Source organism: Meleagris gallopavo, chromosome 5, assembly GCF_000146605.3.
Source record: "Meleagris gallopavo isolate NT-WF06-2002-E0010 breed Aviagen turkey brand Nicholas breeding stock chromosome 5, Turkey_5.1, whole genome shotgun sequence".
NCBI classification, from domain to species: domain Eukaryota; kingdom Metazoa; phylum Chordata; class Aves; order Galliformes; family Phasianidae; genus Meleagris; species Meleagris gallopavo.
The window spans coordinates 57,488,968-57,505,561 of record NC_015015.2 but is presented as its reverse complement, the minus strand read 5'-3'; the positions used below and the strand labels follow the sequence as shown (position 1 = coordinate 57,505,561).

The 16,594-nt window shown below is 47.4% G+C and overlaps 1 protein-coding gene across 2 annotated transcripts in view; it reads left to right on the top strand.

The window, feature by feature from the left end:
- Positions 1-13,406, top strand: part of TXNDC16 (thioredoxin domain containing 16) — a 43,426-nt gene extending 30,020 nt beyond the window's left edge. For both annotated transcript variants that reach the window (XM_010712158.3, XM_019616031.2), the window contains 5 exons: positions 3,786-3,870; positions 7,394-7,532; positions 8,080-8,240; positions 9,761-9,951; positions 11,359-13,406. In XM_010712158.3, the coding sequence (XP_010710460.1) occupies positions 3,786-3,870; positions 7,394-7,532; positions 8,080-8,240; positions 9,761-9,951; positions 11,359-11,648 (866 nt within the window). In that variant the 3' untranslated portion in view covers positions 11,649-13,406. The remainder of the gene's footprint in view (positions 1-3,785; positions 3,871-7,393; positions 7,533-8,079; positions 8,241-9,760; positions 9,952-11,358) is intronic.
- The last annotated feature ends 3,188 nt before the right edge of the window (positions 13,407-16,594 follow it).

Sequence of the window (16,594 nt, the reverse complement as noted above, 5' to 3'; positions counted from 1 at the left end):
TTATTGGTCTCAAAAAAACTTTCAGACATTTTCCCCTAGTTTTCACCAGCTGAGCTCTGGAATCATCCTTTTATTCCATGTATTCCATTCTCTGCAGTAATGGTGCCTGTGTTAGCCCAGATGGCAGGATTGCAGACAGCATGCGGACTGTGAGACGAGTTGTTTGCAGGGAACCTGCCTGGATCCAAATGGCATTGTGAGCTCAGACTATTTCCTGTACAGGAGATGTTCCTTTCCTTCTAGACCCTCACTGTCTTTGGAAACACGAGGCTTGCAGGTTTCCAAACAGCTCTGTACGGAACCCACAAGATTTCCTCCTCCCTTGGGGCATGCTCAGGCTGCAATCTAGAACGGCATCTGCAGTCTGGGTAACTCAGCCACAGATGCCAAGGGAGATGAAATATGGGATGCTTTCTCAGTGTGTAGCCTGAGGGATAGTTGAGTGTCATGCAGTATAATCTGAAGGAGCAGAAATTTGGAGCCAGCTATTTGGCACCAAACCCAGACCAGGAGTCAGGGAAACCACGCTGTTGTCCTTAACAGCCTGCAGACTTCTCTGGAAGTTTTATAATTACTTTCTCATGGCAAAAATTCCTGTTCTTACCTGGACCAGCAACATGTCACATCATTGTCATTTCCAGCTAACTGAAATAGAGCAACGAGATGTCCAGTTAAATGAAGCTCTGGAGTTTTTTCATCACTTAGTGTGAGAACTATATTAAGAAGCTAAGTGGATCTGACCTAAAAAAGTTTTGTCAGAAAAATCATAATTAAAATGGATTGCAGAGAGATACAGAGTATTACTAGGGCAGCGAATTAGCATTTTCCTGGAAAATGGGAGAACTTTACAGGGGTTTATTTGCTACTCAGAAGCATATTTGGAATTAAGGCTGTGTCCTAAGACGCGCAGCAGTTGTTTAAGAATACACCTGTGCTCCTCAGATTGCTGGTAACGTTGCAGGGCTTGCCAAGCATCGGTGTAAATCAAGCATTAAACAGTATCTGAAGTTGTTCGTGGGGCTTTGTCTGGGCACAGACTCCTCACTTCAACTCATGATCAGACTTAGGTTGGGGCAGAATAAAGAAAGGACTCGCATGACCCATATCTTCCCTCCAGCATGGCAACAGCAGACATTTAGGAAAAGAATTACATGTTCAGAGGGATTTCTTTCCCTGGCAGCGTGGAACTAGACTCCAGGAATCATCAGTTCAGTATCTTCCTTAGTCTAGAAATCTCACTCCTGCTTTGTATCTAATGGCTTGTGTTGGCATAATCAGAATCTCTGCCTGGTATCCGCAGCATGCCTTGGCAGTGACTTTATTTTGTGGAGGATTTTACACATGGCTGTGAATTTCCTGTTTTCCAGTAACTGATGCCCAAGCATTCTGTGGGCTGCTGGATATTGTGTTAGAAGAGATGATGAATAATTGATCCCCGTTCACTTTTTTTGAGATCTTGTGTTGTCTGTCCGTTGTCACCCAGCAGACACAGTTAACACCAGCAGAAGGAAGAAAGCAGCTTAGCTTCAAGCTTTCACTCAATAAAAAAACCAAAGTACTCCACAATCTACCATCTCATATAGTCTTCAGGATAAATAGCTTTTAGGAAGTGCTCTGTATCTGCCGTGGAACTGTGTGCATTCAGGGTTTCTTGCACAGAACTATGAGGCTGCTGTGTGGGATGCTGGGTCTGTCACAAATCGTCCCCAAAATGCCGACAGTTTTGGAACTGTGATGGGAAGGAGCTGCAAAGCAGAGCGTGATGGGGAGGGAAGATCTCAGCAGGAACGAATCTACGAATCCCAAGTGTGGATTGTGCTGAATGTTGTCCTGATTTAGGAGAGAATTCCTGCAGCCAAGGCCTCTCCAGGGCAGCACTTGAGCACATGCTTACTTACGTCTCAAGTGAGTGTTTCAAGTTAAATGCCAGTGGAAGTGCTCTCCTGAGGATGTTTGGATTTAAACCTGCTCTTTGTGTATCACGCTGGGTCCTTTCGTGCCTCGCAGAGCTCACAGTCTTCTTCATGGCCTTTTCTCCTGTAGCTGGGCCACCACGTTTGCAGAGGGTTTGTTGGTGAAGCTCTCAGAGCAAAGCTCTCACTGTTGCTCATCATCTGATCGTTTGGGTTGTTGTGTCAGCACTGACAACATCAAGTGATTGAAGACCAAGTGAATCTGGAAACCAATGTCAGGCCCCAATTTTCTTGACATCACGGGCTGGATGTGGCTCTGGGCAGCCTGGTCTGGTGGTTGGTGACCCTGCATGTGGCAGGGGGGGGTTGAAATTAGATGATCACTGTGGTCTTTTTCAACCCAGGCCATTCTATGATCACTAACTGGGCAAGCTGTGTCACAAGCACTGTGGCATGTGTTATTTCTTGTGGTGTCTGAACGCTCAACAAGCCATTCCTTTAAGGATCCAACCTTTCTTTTGGAAAAGAAATCAGTATAAAGAAAAGCTTGTAGCCCTCGTGTTTCCAGGGGATCACAATGAAAAATGCATCCTTACATTTTGCTGGAAAGGCAGAGGCAAAGAACGAAAGAGTGAAGAGTTTTGAGCCAGCTTCAGTTTGCTGAGATCTGAGTTACTGGTCCCAAGTGCCTGGGTTGGCCAGTTTTGACATGATGATCCGCGTTACAAGGAACAATAAATAATGTCTGAATGAGATTTTATTTAAATTATGTAGCAACATATATCACGGTGTATCTGAATCCTAACTTCAAGTCGTGGGAAAACCTGACTTCCCTAACATGAGATTTCTCACTCTTCCATAAATGAAAAGAGCATTTTTTGTTGTCTTCAACTGCTTGATATAAAGAGTGGGAGAGCTGAAATGTGCCCCATTTTCAGCCTGTTTAGGCAGTGTTGTTTTTTTCTCTCTGATCTTTATCTAGTGCATTTTACAAGCTCATACTGGCTTGTATATTCTCACAAAGTTTGTCTCTTCCATGGATCTAGTTGCCTAAAACTGAGGATGTGTTATAAGGGCATAAACCAGCTCTGGAGCTGGCCCCTTCTGGGACTCTGCTCTCAATCTCTCAGCACAGAGAGGTTCAGCTGTTACGGATTAAAGGGAGTCACACCCTCTACCTTTTATCCCCACCGTCTGAGTTCACTGGCTTTGTCAGGTGAGAGGTAGACCTTAGCAGCTGTTAAGGATTGATGGTTTGATGCCGCTCTCTGAACTGTGATAGCAGAGGGAAAGCCCTCTCCTTGTAGCTGCAAGAAGCAGTGGCACACAATGTGCCTTTAAGGTAGTTAGCCTTTGGACCCTTGGTGGTTGTAATAGATGCTCCTGTTTGGAGGAGCCCAATAAGACAAAAAGACTCTTGAGGGAGAGAGTTCTGGCCACTTAACACTACTGCAGTAGTCTTTTCCAAAAGGTTGCTGCGATTTATAAGATTTCTATTTGGCCTTTTAATTGGTCTCCTGTTTCTAAGAACACCACTTATGGTCTTTAAGTTCTCAAGGGCATTTCACTTTCCATCAGTATCTGTGTCATGTAGATCCTGGAAACTCAGTGCTGGTGGCTAAAGAGCAAAGGCTGCCTCATAATAGGAACTCTTTCCTTCTCATCCTTTCAGTGGCTGCCAACTTCTCCCTTGTGTAGCCTGTGGTCATGAGATGCATCCATTTCTCATCAGCCTCTAATCATATTTTTGTTCATAGCTGACAGTTTGCTGTGAGAGGGTGTTACATATGCAGATGTGGTGATTTGACTTCCAGAAGGAAGCTGACACTTCTCTTTCTATTGTTTATTTATGATTCTTTGTCTCTTTTACAGTCAGGGAAGCCTTCACAGAGGCAGGAAGCATCTTAAGTGGACACGTAACAACAGGGATGTATTTTGAAGATGATGTCTTGGCTTTGTAAGTTGTTTTTTTTTCTTTGGTGACAATTCAAACTGACCTGCGTTTAGTGAAAGCTGCTGCCTAAAGCAAGTGTCTCTGCCCATGCTGAGTGTTTATCAGCAACCCAAACATCTACAAGTGTCTTAGTCCACTAGCAAGATTGTTCAGGGCTCTGCCAAAGAGAGATGGAGCAGAGACTGGGCTGCTGATTTACAGCCCTTCCACAGGCGACCTGTTTAACCCTGTTGTTATGAACTGTCAGCTGCCTTCCTGTTGTTCAGGTTCACTCTGGGTATTTTTAGTCCTCTAGCCCTGCCAGTCCCTCACGCATCTGTTGGGTTCCCTGTTAAACAAGATATGGGGAAAGAACAGGCTGGAAAAATGTTATCTTTTAGCTAGGATCAGAATGTGAGGAAGAAAAAAAGAGTTCTGCTCTTCTCTTTCCTTTGAGAAAAAATGCAGACTTGCTATTTTTCTGCCTATTTCTGCCTTCTCTGCACCTTCTTTTTCTGTCTTCTGTGCTCTGATGCTGCAGAAGTGCATGTGATGGGAGAGGACGGGGAGTGTAGGGGGGGATGCTGCAAAGCCAGAGGTGTAAATTTGAGTCTTGCTCTGGTGGTTGACCCTATTTGCAAATAGTAACCAAAAGAGAGTCTATGTGCTGCCCATGCCTTCTTCCAGGGAGTTCTTAGCTACCAGCGGAGTAGGAATTGTGTCTGGGTGCTGGAAAATGCAGCCCTAAGTTTAAGCCAAATTGTAGCTAATCCATCAGTTTGTACATTTAACTTAAGGTTAATGCTCACTCCACCGACAGGAAAAGTGCTTTGAATCAGGCTGTGAGAGATGTTTCAGTGCTTATAAATGCAAGTAGGTCAGAAGAGGTCTTTGCCTTCTCCCAGCATCTCGTTTCTGTCAGGAATTAGCCACCAGTGCAGCATTAAACATCCCCAAATGTCCCTTTTTGCAGGCGTGGGTTTTAACAGCCATTAACACAGCAGTGAATTATTTGTGCTAGTTTCTTTGGAACGTGCCACATCCCTGGTGTGTTTGATGACACCAACAGAAGTCTGTGTCCTGTCAGCAGTGATGCATTCAAGAACACATCTCCATCCTCCTGCTCCAGCCATAGTCTGCAGAGTGCTCCTATTTGCTTGGAATAGTTGATGCAGTTTGTATTGATATTCATTCTGCCAAGTTTGGATTCTGGCTGGGGAAGGTGTTTTTAGCTGTGATTTGTGGGTGAAGCTACTGTAGATGGTCATCTTCCCAAGTGTAAGTAGAAAGTAAACACTTACAGGAATTCCTTATGCAAGAGTCGGGCTCACTTCCCTTCTTGAGAGAAGAAAAGCTATTTTTCTGCTAAGCTCTCACTAAGGAAATGTTTGTGGCTCCTAAGTCACAGAAAACTGAGCCCTGCTCACATTTCCCCAGAAGAAAAGGTATACAAAACGCACCAAAGAATGTTCTTAACAAAACTGTTTGCTCAGCAAACACCTGGTCCATTGGGAACAAATGCAAAAAAGCACCAATGAAGAAATACTTTGAATGAAGTCATTTATTTCTCACATATTTAGATGTCGCAGATTCCTGCCAAGCATTTGTTTGCAGATGTTTTTGATTTAAATGCAAGGCTCGTATTACCCATGTAATGCCAGCTATATAAATAGAAGGCTGTCATAAGCAACAGTGCAACCACTTGATGGGTATTGGTCGTGTTACTGGTAAAATCAGAGGTGACTTCAGGGTAGACTCCAGTTATTAGGAGGGGAATTTGTTGGTTTTCTGGCAGTGTTGGGGAGCTTCCTTATCAAAGAGTTCATCTGTTTAAACACAGAGAACAAGAGTTCTTACCTCCTTGGAGACGTGACTCTGCCAGAGCGTCTCTTTAAGACTTTGGGAGTTGAAGAAGTTCAAAACGAGCAGAATTTAAAACATTTGTAAGGTTTTACTGTTCTCAATCAAAGGCAAATGCAAGTTAATTTAAAAAACCAACTGACAGTAAAGTTACAGATCTTAGCAGCTCAGAGGATTCCCAGCCATGACCAGAGGTGTGAAATAACGTGCTGGACTCAAGGAGCTCTTGAATCCAGGCAGGAAGGGCACAGCACAGCTCAGGGCTGGATTTCCAGGTATTCCTAGGGGAAAGAAATACGTGTGAGGTACAGGCCTGGCCTTTGGGCTGTGAGCTGCAAGAGTTCCTGGGGTGTCTGGCTTTCCATTGGTGTCACAGTGTGATGGGAGTTAAGAAATTGCTGTGCTTCTGTGATCTGTAGAAAACTGGGAAGGTTCTGGTGAGAAAAAAAACACCAAAAAAACCAAACCAAAACCCCACATCTGAGTGTGTGGAAATGAACAGAAAGCAGAATGGACTAAAGAAAGCAGAAAAATGAAACTAAAAAGCTCTGATGAGCACAAGAACAGGTTAGCAAAGGATTCATAAGGTTTGAAAGCCTCAGGAAGGTTATTACTGCCACTCTTTGTCAAGATACTGGTGCAGATCTTGGGCTCCCCTTAGCAGATGTGCAGTGGGTGTGTTTTTTCCCAGCAGATAAAAGCAGTGAGGGGTGAAGTGAAAGGTCTGCATTTGAACTGAAATGTCAGAAATGTCTTATCTGCTGTCATCTGCACCTAGTTTTGTGTTGTGGCCTGAAACACCAAACACCAAGATCGTTAAAGCACATTTGAACACATCTCCCCCCACCTTGCATCTTCTTCATACAGAAAAAAGGAGATGAGGCAGACCAGATTACCCTTGGAAAGGAAATCAGAGGCCTCCTCAGCCCAAAATGCCCTCACGTTTCTCTCACACAGGCTGACTTCCCCAGCAATGGTGTCACAGCCTTTGAAGAAACACCAGCAGCCTTTGAAAAATAAACTACAGACACCCCCAAGAAACAGTTGGGGCTGTTCACTTCCTCTGTTTCACCCTTCCTCTGGGCGGTGGCATCTGGAGTCTTTAGGGTGAACTTCCTCAAACTTCCAGAAAATTGCTCACCCATCTTGGTGTGGTGCCCTTTCGTTGCTCAGACTTCTCCTATTTTTGCTATTTCCACCTGCTCAGCTTTTCTTTTAATGCCCTTGAACTCTTTTACCCAAAGAATATTGGGGAACAACAGGGGGGCTGGTTTCTCTGATAAAAGTAAGCCACAGGATATGTCTGTTGCTGTAACATTTGCTGAACTTCAGCAGAACTGCACAAAACTGCCAAAAATCAAAGCCCATGGAGCTCAATTCATAGAATCACAGAATCCTAGGATGGCCTGTGTTGCAAAGGAGCACAGTGCTCACCCAGTCCCAACCCCCTGCTGTGTGCAGGTCGCCAACCAGCAGCCCAGGCTGCCCAGAGCCACATCCAGCCTGGCCTTGAATGCCTGCAGGGATGGGGCATCCACAGCCTCCTTGGGCAACCTGTTCCAGTGCCTCACCACCCTCTGGCTGAAAAACTTCCTCCTCATATCCAACCTAAACCTCCCCTGTCTTAATTTAAAACTTAGTTTGTGTATGTTTGGAACCTGCTGTGAGTTGGCTGGATTTTTTTCAGGTCCCATAAATATGCAGTGTCTCCTCCTGCCCTCCTCCTTGCCAGGAGCAGCAGTCAGAGGGTGGAAGGCATCGCTTTGTCCAAGGAGAATGCTCAGGACATCGTGCAGATGATCAGATATGAACTGCTGGACCTTTTTGTAAGTAAAAGAAACGTGTCCTTTTTCCACTGAAGTCATTTTCAGAAGTGCTGATTACAGCATTGAGCTTGCAAAATAAATACATTTGCTCATTATTTCTCCCATTGTTTTTATCCTTTATGACTTGGAGCCAACGGTCTGGACAGAAATGTGTTGTCTGTAGTGTTGTCCCTTGGGAGGAGGCCCTGGGAGTCAGTTGGCTGGCTGGTGCTTTTAGTCCCAGACCTACTGTTGTAGGCATCTTACAAGGCCTGTTCCCTGCACGTAAGCTGGATGAAGCCTGCTTTGCTTTTCTGCTCATACCCATTCATCTCAAACTACACAGCTTCTCATTCAGACTTGCCTTGTGATAGGCATGGATGGGTGTAGGCATTTCCAAAGTGCACTGAAGTCCCCAAATCCACATTTGATTTTGAGATTCTTGCATTCAACACAAACCCCACAGCTTTGCTCAGCCCCTCACCCACTCATTTAAGAACAGAAAGTCTAATTTTGTCTTGCTCCCTCATCCCCTTACACCCCAACTTCTTGTTTTGGTGTCTTGCAGCCAGAAATCACCGTGCAAAATCTGCCCCACTACTTGCAACTCAGAAAGCCTTTCCTCATCTTGTTCAGCGACGGTGACATTGGTCGAACAGAAAGCAAGGAAATGCTGAAACTGGCAAGAGGAAGATCTCAGCAAGCATTTGTGTCATGCTGGTTGAACTTGTGAGTATGCTATGCCTCTTTGTTTCTTTCCGTTACCTTGCTCTTAGCATTGCAGGCAAGGAAAAACAGAGTCTGCAATTACTCAAAACGCTATCTATGTGGTAATGTGATCATTTGGTCTGAAATCATCATGGGTTGGGAGGCCAAATCATTTAGCAGTGATTCAGTATGTATTCTGGGCAGCTGCAAAATTGCACAAAAAAGTAAAATTAGTAAAAACCTTAATTGATTGCAGAAGTAATTGCCAGTAGAGTAAAATTTCTCGAGGATGCTCCGTGGTAGCTTCACTCTGGACCTGAATTTATTATTATTATTTTTTTACACATGGAAGAAAAGAAGTAAATTTGCCCTCCTAGAGCATCTTAAGATAATTATTCCATCAGCAATTAGTGTGAAACACAATGGGCTAATTAGTGATTGCTGACTGTGGGGGAAAATAACAGCTTTTGGAAGAAGCTCTATAAGACAAACCTGAAAAATAATCGAGAAACAAAATGAATCTAGGAACTAAGAAATAATTTTAAAAAAAAGATAGGAAAGGGGATTTTTTTAAATCCTCCCCTCCCGTGTAAGCTTTCAGTTTTTAACCTCTGATTGTTTTGCTCAAGCCCAGAGACACCTCACTGTCTTAATCATAGCGTGCTTTGAAGTCTGGGAAGTGCCTAGCAGCGTGGGCTGGAGTTTAGCTAACTTTGTTTGCCAGTAATGCGCAAGAAATGAGAGTCCCTGGAACTTCCCCACCTACACATCTGCCTCTGTTCTCTTTTACTGAGAAAGAATAAGCTGTCCTTTGCCAGGGCAGAAAATGGTTACTGGCTTTAAAAGAGTAACATAGTCCTAGAAAGAGGACCTCATTCCCATGGTGAAAGCCAACTCAGACCCCGTGCATCACTGAGCCTGAAAATAGTGCCTGAAGGACTCATCATCTCTGTGTCCTTGCTGACCCTCCATCTTAGTGGATGTCCTCTTTTGGCTCTCCCTGTGTCACTTGGAGGAGTTGCCATTCCAACTCCTTGTCCCTGCCCACTGACTGCAGGAAACCACTCCATAGATGCCAAGGGACTGGATTGCACGAGCACAGCCCTCTGATCAGCTCGTACCACTTCTACCTGCTGGTGGCTGCTGCAGCTGCAGGGTGCTGACAAGAGCTGGTAGTTCCCACAGCAGATGTCCAGCACTACGGGAGTTACCCACAGCGTGTCACTCCCATCTGACTTGCTCTTAAAAACTTGTGGTGGAGAAGATTTCACACCTTTGTGCAGAATTTGTCCCAGCAGAATTTGTCCCTGCTCCTCCTGCTAGAGGATTTCCTAACTCATCTGTTCTGCTGCCCACTGCCTATCCATTAGACAATAAGGGCTTAAGTCCTTGAGCTGTGAACCTCTACAGCTGTTCCATAGGTAAAACTGTGTGCACGTGTTTTGCTGAATGTAGCCCGAGAGCTTTAATGCTCCCTTGACCCTGGGGTCATATTCTGCTGCCAAACTATTGTTGAGCATGTTGTTGGATCTCCCCAACAGGAAGAACACTCCAGTGGGCCGTGGGGTCCTGAAGGCCTACTTTGCCACCATACCTTCATTGCCTGCTCTTGTCTGGGTGAACCTTCATGCTGGAGGTCAAGTCTTTAAGTTCCCATCAGAGCAGTCTATCACTGAAATAAATATCTTATCTTGGCTGGAGAAACTGAAGGCAGGACTGGAGATTCCCAGCAGTAAGTGGATGAGCGTTTGAAATGTTCCTAAGCATGCACTGTTAGCTTTGGTCTGTTTATGAGAAGATGCTACGTGCAATAAATTGTCTGTCCTGGTATTTAATTATGGAAAAACTAGCTATTCTAGTTTGAGTTGGAGCAGTACAAATCGTCCAGCCAGAGCAGAATACCCTTACTCACGAGTTTGCTGCTGGATTGTTTAATGTTCAGAGCCAAGCATGAATAGTTCTGAATCGGCATCTCTTCCCTGTATAATCCCCAAACCTGGCTGTGCTTTCTGATTGCTGAGAACAGACCTGCTGAAACACTGCTTGCTAATAAGAAAATCTCCAGAGTCCTAGTGTGAGAAATAGCTTCTCCCAGCAAAAAGCAACTTCCAGCATTTTTATGAACAGGAAAGTGTGAGGAAGCCAAAGCCTTGCTGTGGTCTTCGGAACATCAAGGGTTGGCATTTACTGTGAAGCCTTTCACTAAGTCCCTTCCTTCCTTGATCAGCTGCTGAAGCTTTGGAGGAAGGAAGTGTAAATGTGGCTTCCTCATATGTTAGGAGTAGCCATAGGGTGCCACAAATTTGGGAACAGCTGGCTGACAGCCTGCTTCAGGCTCCTGAAAGGAGATGGGGGTTTGATCTTGTTGAATTTTAAAATAAGCCTTTCACAGCAATTGTTTTCAAATGCCACCAGCAGCCTGGCAAGGTAGGATATGGAGGTGTTCTCAGTAATCAAAGACATCATTTGTGACCAGGCTGCTACAGCTCTGTGACCCAGCCCTTCTCCCACAGCTCTTCCCATCTCCGGTGCCAAAGGATGGATGTCGTTTAGGTCTCCAGTTAAAGACCTTCTTTTAGCTTTCCATCGTGCCAGAGGGGTGCTCTGATGGTTGGGCAGCATGGCCAAGGGCTCTGCCAGCCATCACAGGCTCCTTGCTCAAGCTTTTAGGTCTGTGTGATCAGCCTTAAAAGCACAAATTAACGAGCAATCTCGCTTAATGGTACTGCTTCCTCCCTGTAGAGACAGCAGTCTCCCCTCATTCCTAATGGCATTTCAGTAACACTAAGTCATTAGCACAGTTATTTGAGATCTGAGCGAAACATCCATTCACTGGTAGAGAGAGAGAGTGCTGCTGCTTGTAAGATTCACAGCTTGATGTCTGAAGACACAGGAACCAGCCTTTGAGGAGCTGAGCCCTCAGCCAGCTCCTGTAAATGTTAATGCATCTGTGGCTGGTTTGGTTTGGGTGGCATTATTAGTTGTGGAGAAGAAAGAGTGAACTTTAAAAAAAGATCTTTAATTTTGCATTCACTGGAAGGGCAGAAAAGCCATATTTGCTTTGAAATGGAAATGACTGTAAAGTGGGTTACATCACAGCCTCTTAACTTATTAACAAAAGACTGCGTTCACTTTGCAGGTACCCTGTCTGAGGAAGACTGGAAGCCGCCTCTTCCTGCTTACAATTTCCTCCAGATGATGGAGGCCGCAGCGCCCGAATTCACCCTCCATGCCTCTTCTCACCAAGAGGACAGACAGGAGAGGCAGCAGCTGGAAGGCTCTGAAGAAAAAGCCACAGTCAGAGGGGAACTGACTGAGGAAGTCGGGGTGAAAGCAGAGAAAGCCCAGGGCCCTGGGAGGGACCTGCGGGGGACAGCCCCGAGGTTGGCAGGGAGGGAAAAGCAGGCCAGGAGGCACAGCGAGCTGTGAGAGTGGGAGGCTGTGTGACAGTGCCCAGAACGCTCTCTTGCTTTCTCAGCCCTCAGTGAGCCTTGGCAGCAGAGAGAGAAGTGAGTTCAACTGTAAATTAACAGAAATGGCCCTTAAGTTTCAGTCTAAATTCTGTGTTGCAGTGTGTTGGTAGTTCTGTGGTACCTGTGATTTCTGACAGCAGAAACACATCCATATGACACGTAGCTTGGCCCTCCTGGGTGCAGTCCATGTCGCGTTTCACAGTAAATTGTGAGAGCAGGTCTTCATGAAGGTTGCTGCTGAGTTCTGCCTGCCTGTTCATTACTGGAGAGGCAGAGTGAGCTCACTTGGCGTACTGAGGGCTTGCCCACACAGAAATTATGCCAGAAAAGTTGAAACACTGCAGCTTTTCTTCACAGTTTCTGTATATCTGAACAGGAAGAGAGTGAGTGATTCCAGGAGAAAGAACATTTGTCTTTCCTTCGTTTCAGCAGAGGCTCTACAGACCTGTGTTGGCAAGCTCTGCTCTCCATAAACAGTTAAATCTGCACGGTAACTGTGCAGAGCTGGAAGGGCAAACATACCTCTGGCTGGAAGGCTGAAGTGTTTAAACTGACATGCGATTGTTTACACCTGAGTGGTGAACTGAATCCAGGAGTGTTCTCATTCCCAGGGGTAATAGCATATCTGGCTAAAGCAGCTTTATTATGAAGAGCTCAGGTCATCACAACAGCTGCGAGTACCCAAAATAAAAATTTGCCAGCAAAGCCCAAAGGCGGGCAGATTGGAAGATGGCTTTGCTCAATGCTGGCATTTTCTTGGCTGTGAGCCCAGGGGGTTATTTACAGCTTTTGCTATTTTTCTTTGGTCTCGGTAACAGCAGTGAGGTTGGTGCCTTCTGAGCCCAGGATGGTGCAGGAAATGAGATCTGCAGAAAGACCAGTGCAGAGATAAGGGGAGAGAAGTGAGAGGCAAGGCTGGCAGTAATGGGGACAGGTGGTGCCAATGTGGGACGGAGCTGTTTCACATCCTTCTGGTGATGAGTGGGAGATTTGGGGCGTGGGGAAGTGGCATTTCAGCCTCTGCTCCTTTCCTTGGGACAGTCTGATTCCGTGCTGCAAGACAGCATGGGATATGACCTGGACAGAGCAATGTTTTAGGAAGAAAGCTTTGTCTGATTCCACTAATGGCCACAACAGTCTTCCCACTGCCTTTAGTAAACATCTGCTCTGTTCCACAGCCCTGTTGAGATGTGAGGGGAGGGTCAGATCCTCCCCCTCCTTATGGCTCTGAAGCTACTGGTGAGGGGAAAAAATGATATTAAGGATCTACTGAGAGCCCTGTGAAGTCTCTCTCGTCCTGCAAGCAGCCCACATAGATGGGAATATTTTGAAACGCCAAGGAATAGACCATTAGTCCTGTGCCCTCCATGCAGCCCGTAATTGAAACAGACCATTTTTGGACTCTGACAGGCTCAGAGCCAGAATGTATGTATTTAAAGTAATAAACTGTAGTATGCAGTACACAGTCTTCCGTGCAACTGCATTTTCCCAAGGAAAGGAGTAGGTCAGTGTGCAAGTAGAGCCTCTGCGAGTTCCCATCATTCCTCTGCAGCTCGAAGTTGTAACACTGTGCTCCGTGACCTGTACACGGGTCATTTCCAGCACTATCCCAGCACTGGTGGCTGCTTTCCCTCTTACTGCATCACTCTTCAGGCAAAGTGCAACGTTTGGGTTTTTCACTCATTTCTTAAATAAACTCTTATCTCAAGTTCAACTTGAGATCTGCATTTGTTTCCTGGAGCAGCATGTCTAGGATGGAAGCACGCTTCCAGGAAAGCTCCTTGGTTGCTGAGTGCAGTTGCAGGAGGATCACTGACTTAGCAGATTTTGTGCAATACCAGGAGCCTTCCCGGATCCCCGCTGCTTTTGGCTGCGTGTCATTTTTTATCACAGAGCTTCGCTGCTCAGCATCCAAGTAGGAGCCTGTCACTAGGGGTCAGTGCCACATCTCAGTTCTGGCTGGAGGAATTGCTGCCTCTCGTCGTGCTGCTTAATTGATCCTGGAGAACTGCCATCAAAGCAATGGGGGTCCAGGAAACTGATACCCTGTGGGGGTGCTGATGGCTGAGGGCCTGTTTGCTGCTGGGGGGGGGGGGGGGACGACTGGCTGCAGAAAGCTAAGGGCTGGGGGGCTCACAGCTCCCATATCACCAGTGGGTCCCCCAGCCCTGAGCCTCCCAGCAGGGAGGTGCCAGGAGCCCTGAGCCCAGCCAGCAGCTCTGCAGCCGCGGCTGTAGGCACCAGGGAGGAGACCTGCTTGGCCACATCTCATGGCCACTGGCTGCGTTAGGTGGGGCTGCTGGCCCTGAGCACAGGTGTGGGTCAGGGTCCTGGGCTGCGTCAGGTCGCATGGGTTTGGCTCTGGGTTTGGCTGTTTCGTTAAAAACAAAATATCTTTGTTGTTGTGTAGCTCAAGCGGGCACTTGGGGCATGGAGGAAATCTTTACAGGCATGCATGTACCAGGATATGTGCATATAGAGAGAAAATGTTCTGCGTACTGAGAGCAGTTTGTTGTCTGCATCTTACAGCCTTCTCATTCTCTGGCAGCAGCAGTCCTGCATTGTGTTCGTTTTAGTAGCTGTGGCTCTGGGAAGACCAACGTGGAAAGAAATACTCAATAAATGCTTATGGCCTCAAGTAAAAAGAGAGCTGAGGAAGAAGAGCTCTGCATCCCAGGGCAGCTGAGGTGTCTGAGGTGTCTTTGATTGAACAGAAGATAAAATAAGGATACGAAACGAGGATTACATGGCTGTGTTTGAGTGCAAAACAGTTTGACTCTGCACGGAGTGCTCCAGGAGCTGAGGTCTGACTGAGCAGCCATCCTCATCAGCAGGGAAGGAGAGGAGCGCTCACTGCAGGGACTGAGGGAGCATTGTGCTTTCCACGTTTAAAGAGCTGTTAGAAGAACTGTTATGGAGTGTTTCTGGTCTGTGGCATGGCTGGTGGGCAGCAGACTGATCTCCTCAGAAGCCAGCCCTGGGGGCTTGGTTGCATGACCATGGTCCCCATAGGACATTCAGAAAGCAGTCGTGTCTCTTCTTGCAGCTTTGTGACCCTCTGGGTGAACCACAACTTTTCTCAGGTGGGATGGAAGGTGAACGTTCCAAATCAGCTGTTCTCAACCCATCCCTGCCTCAGTGCCCCAGACCACCAGTGGCCACAGACCCTATCGTGGCTATGCAACGGGAATACAGCTGTAGGATGGCTAAAGATGTGGCTGCAGCAGGAGGAAGCATGTGGGAGCAGATGTCATGGGAAGGACACATGTGCCTGTGTGTGGGCAGCTGCCAGCGCCGCCAGGATGTGAACCAAGACAAGAGCTGGTGGCCTGGCTTGTGTCACTTGTGCTCATCAGTTCCTGGTGCCACAGGGATGGAGCATCTGGCAGGGCTGGCGGAAGGAGGAGGAGGATGGCAGCCTTCCTGGAGCTGTGGCTGGGGAAGAGCTACCAGCTGAAGCTCTTTGAACAGCCCTGGTGGAGAGGGGCACAAGGCAGGTGGGCCTCAGCCCTCATTCAGGAACATCCAATTTTAAAAGGGTGACACAAAGCATCGGGCTGCAATCCCAGGGCCCTGGAGGGGGTGGGAGAAGGGAAGGAGCTGGTGTGATGTTGGCATGGCCAGAGGTGGCAGAGGAGCTGTGCTGACGCACATCTGGGACAGGGAGGGTGCAGGATGGAGCTGGGATGTGAGATAACGAGTGGCCAGGGGGCGGGCCGGGTTTCCTTATTGCTGAGGATGTGTGCCTGAGGTTTCCATTGATGAAAATACAGCTGTGCTCCCGATCATGGCCAGGGGAGAGATGGGGACTGCGGTTCCCTACAGGGCAGCTGCCACAAGTGGCTTCATGTGTGTCCTGCTCCACCAGACAGGGTCTGGATCCCCTCTGCCTCCTTCCTTCTGGAGCTGAGAATCCCCAAACACCTTCTTGCTCTATTTTCCCTTTCCAACAGAGAGATGCCACATCCCAGCATCTCCTCCTGGGGTTACATCCGTTGCCCTAAGGTGTCTCGCTCCGTCCCCAGGCTGAGCGATGCAGGTGTCCACGCAGGAAACTCGCCCAGCCCGAGAAGCCAGAAGAAGAGGAGCTCAAGTTGGAAAAGCAGGAATCAGAATGGGCCAAGCAAGGCAGAACTGGGGACGGAGCGCAGGTGGCGAGTCCTGCAGTGCCACGTGGCTGCTCATTGTTCATTGTTCCCTCCTGGCTGAGCGGAGCCAGCGTGGGGACAGGAGACGATAAGGGAGGAGAGGGCACTGCTCTGGTTCCTGCTCCCCGACAGCTTGTTTCCTCACTCGCCTGACCTCTCCTTAGGTAAACTCAGTGCTTTGCCTCTTACAGTTTGCTTTGCTCTCAACACAACGCGGGGCTCTCAGAAAACAGCCCGGCTCTATTAATAGCCCACAGGGTTGCCAAATCCCTTCTGTATGTTGAAAGAGTGGCTGCAACACCATGATTCAACCCTCAGTGGTAAGAAAGGAGGTGTGCTGGAAGGGTCCTGGCCTGGAGGGCCATGTCCAATGTGGAGCAGAGGTGGGGACAGCCCTTTGCTCCATTGGCCATGGATTTCTTGGCTTGCTTGCAACACAAATAATTGTATCGCTAAACTCGGTCTTGTTCCTTGCTGCTGGCAGATGCCCAAACTACAGAGCTGGACTTGATGGACTTTTGTTGCATATGCACCTGCAATGGAGGAAAAACAGGACCACCTCAAAGGGGGCAAAGCCATGGACGAGTCGCTGCAGTTCCTTGCACTCAGGTGGGGATGAAATCCACCATGTCCCTGTCCCAGCCTTCCTCTGTGACCTGTCCTGCCAGCAGGAGAGGGATGGCATCTCCTTGGAGCCCTGTTACGTTTCCTGTCTTGGGGTCTTGTCTCCAGCAGCTGGGCTCATTGGGAGCTG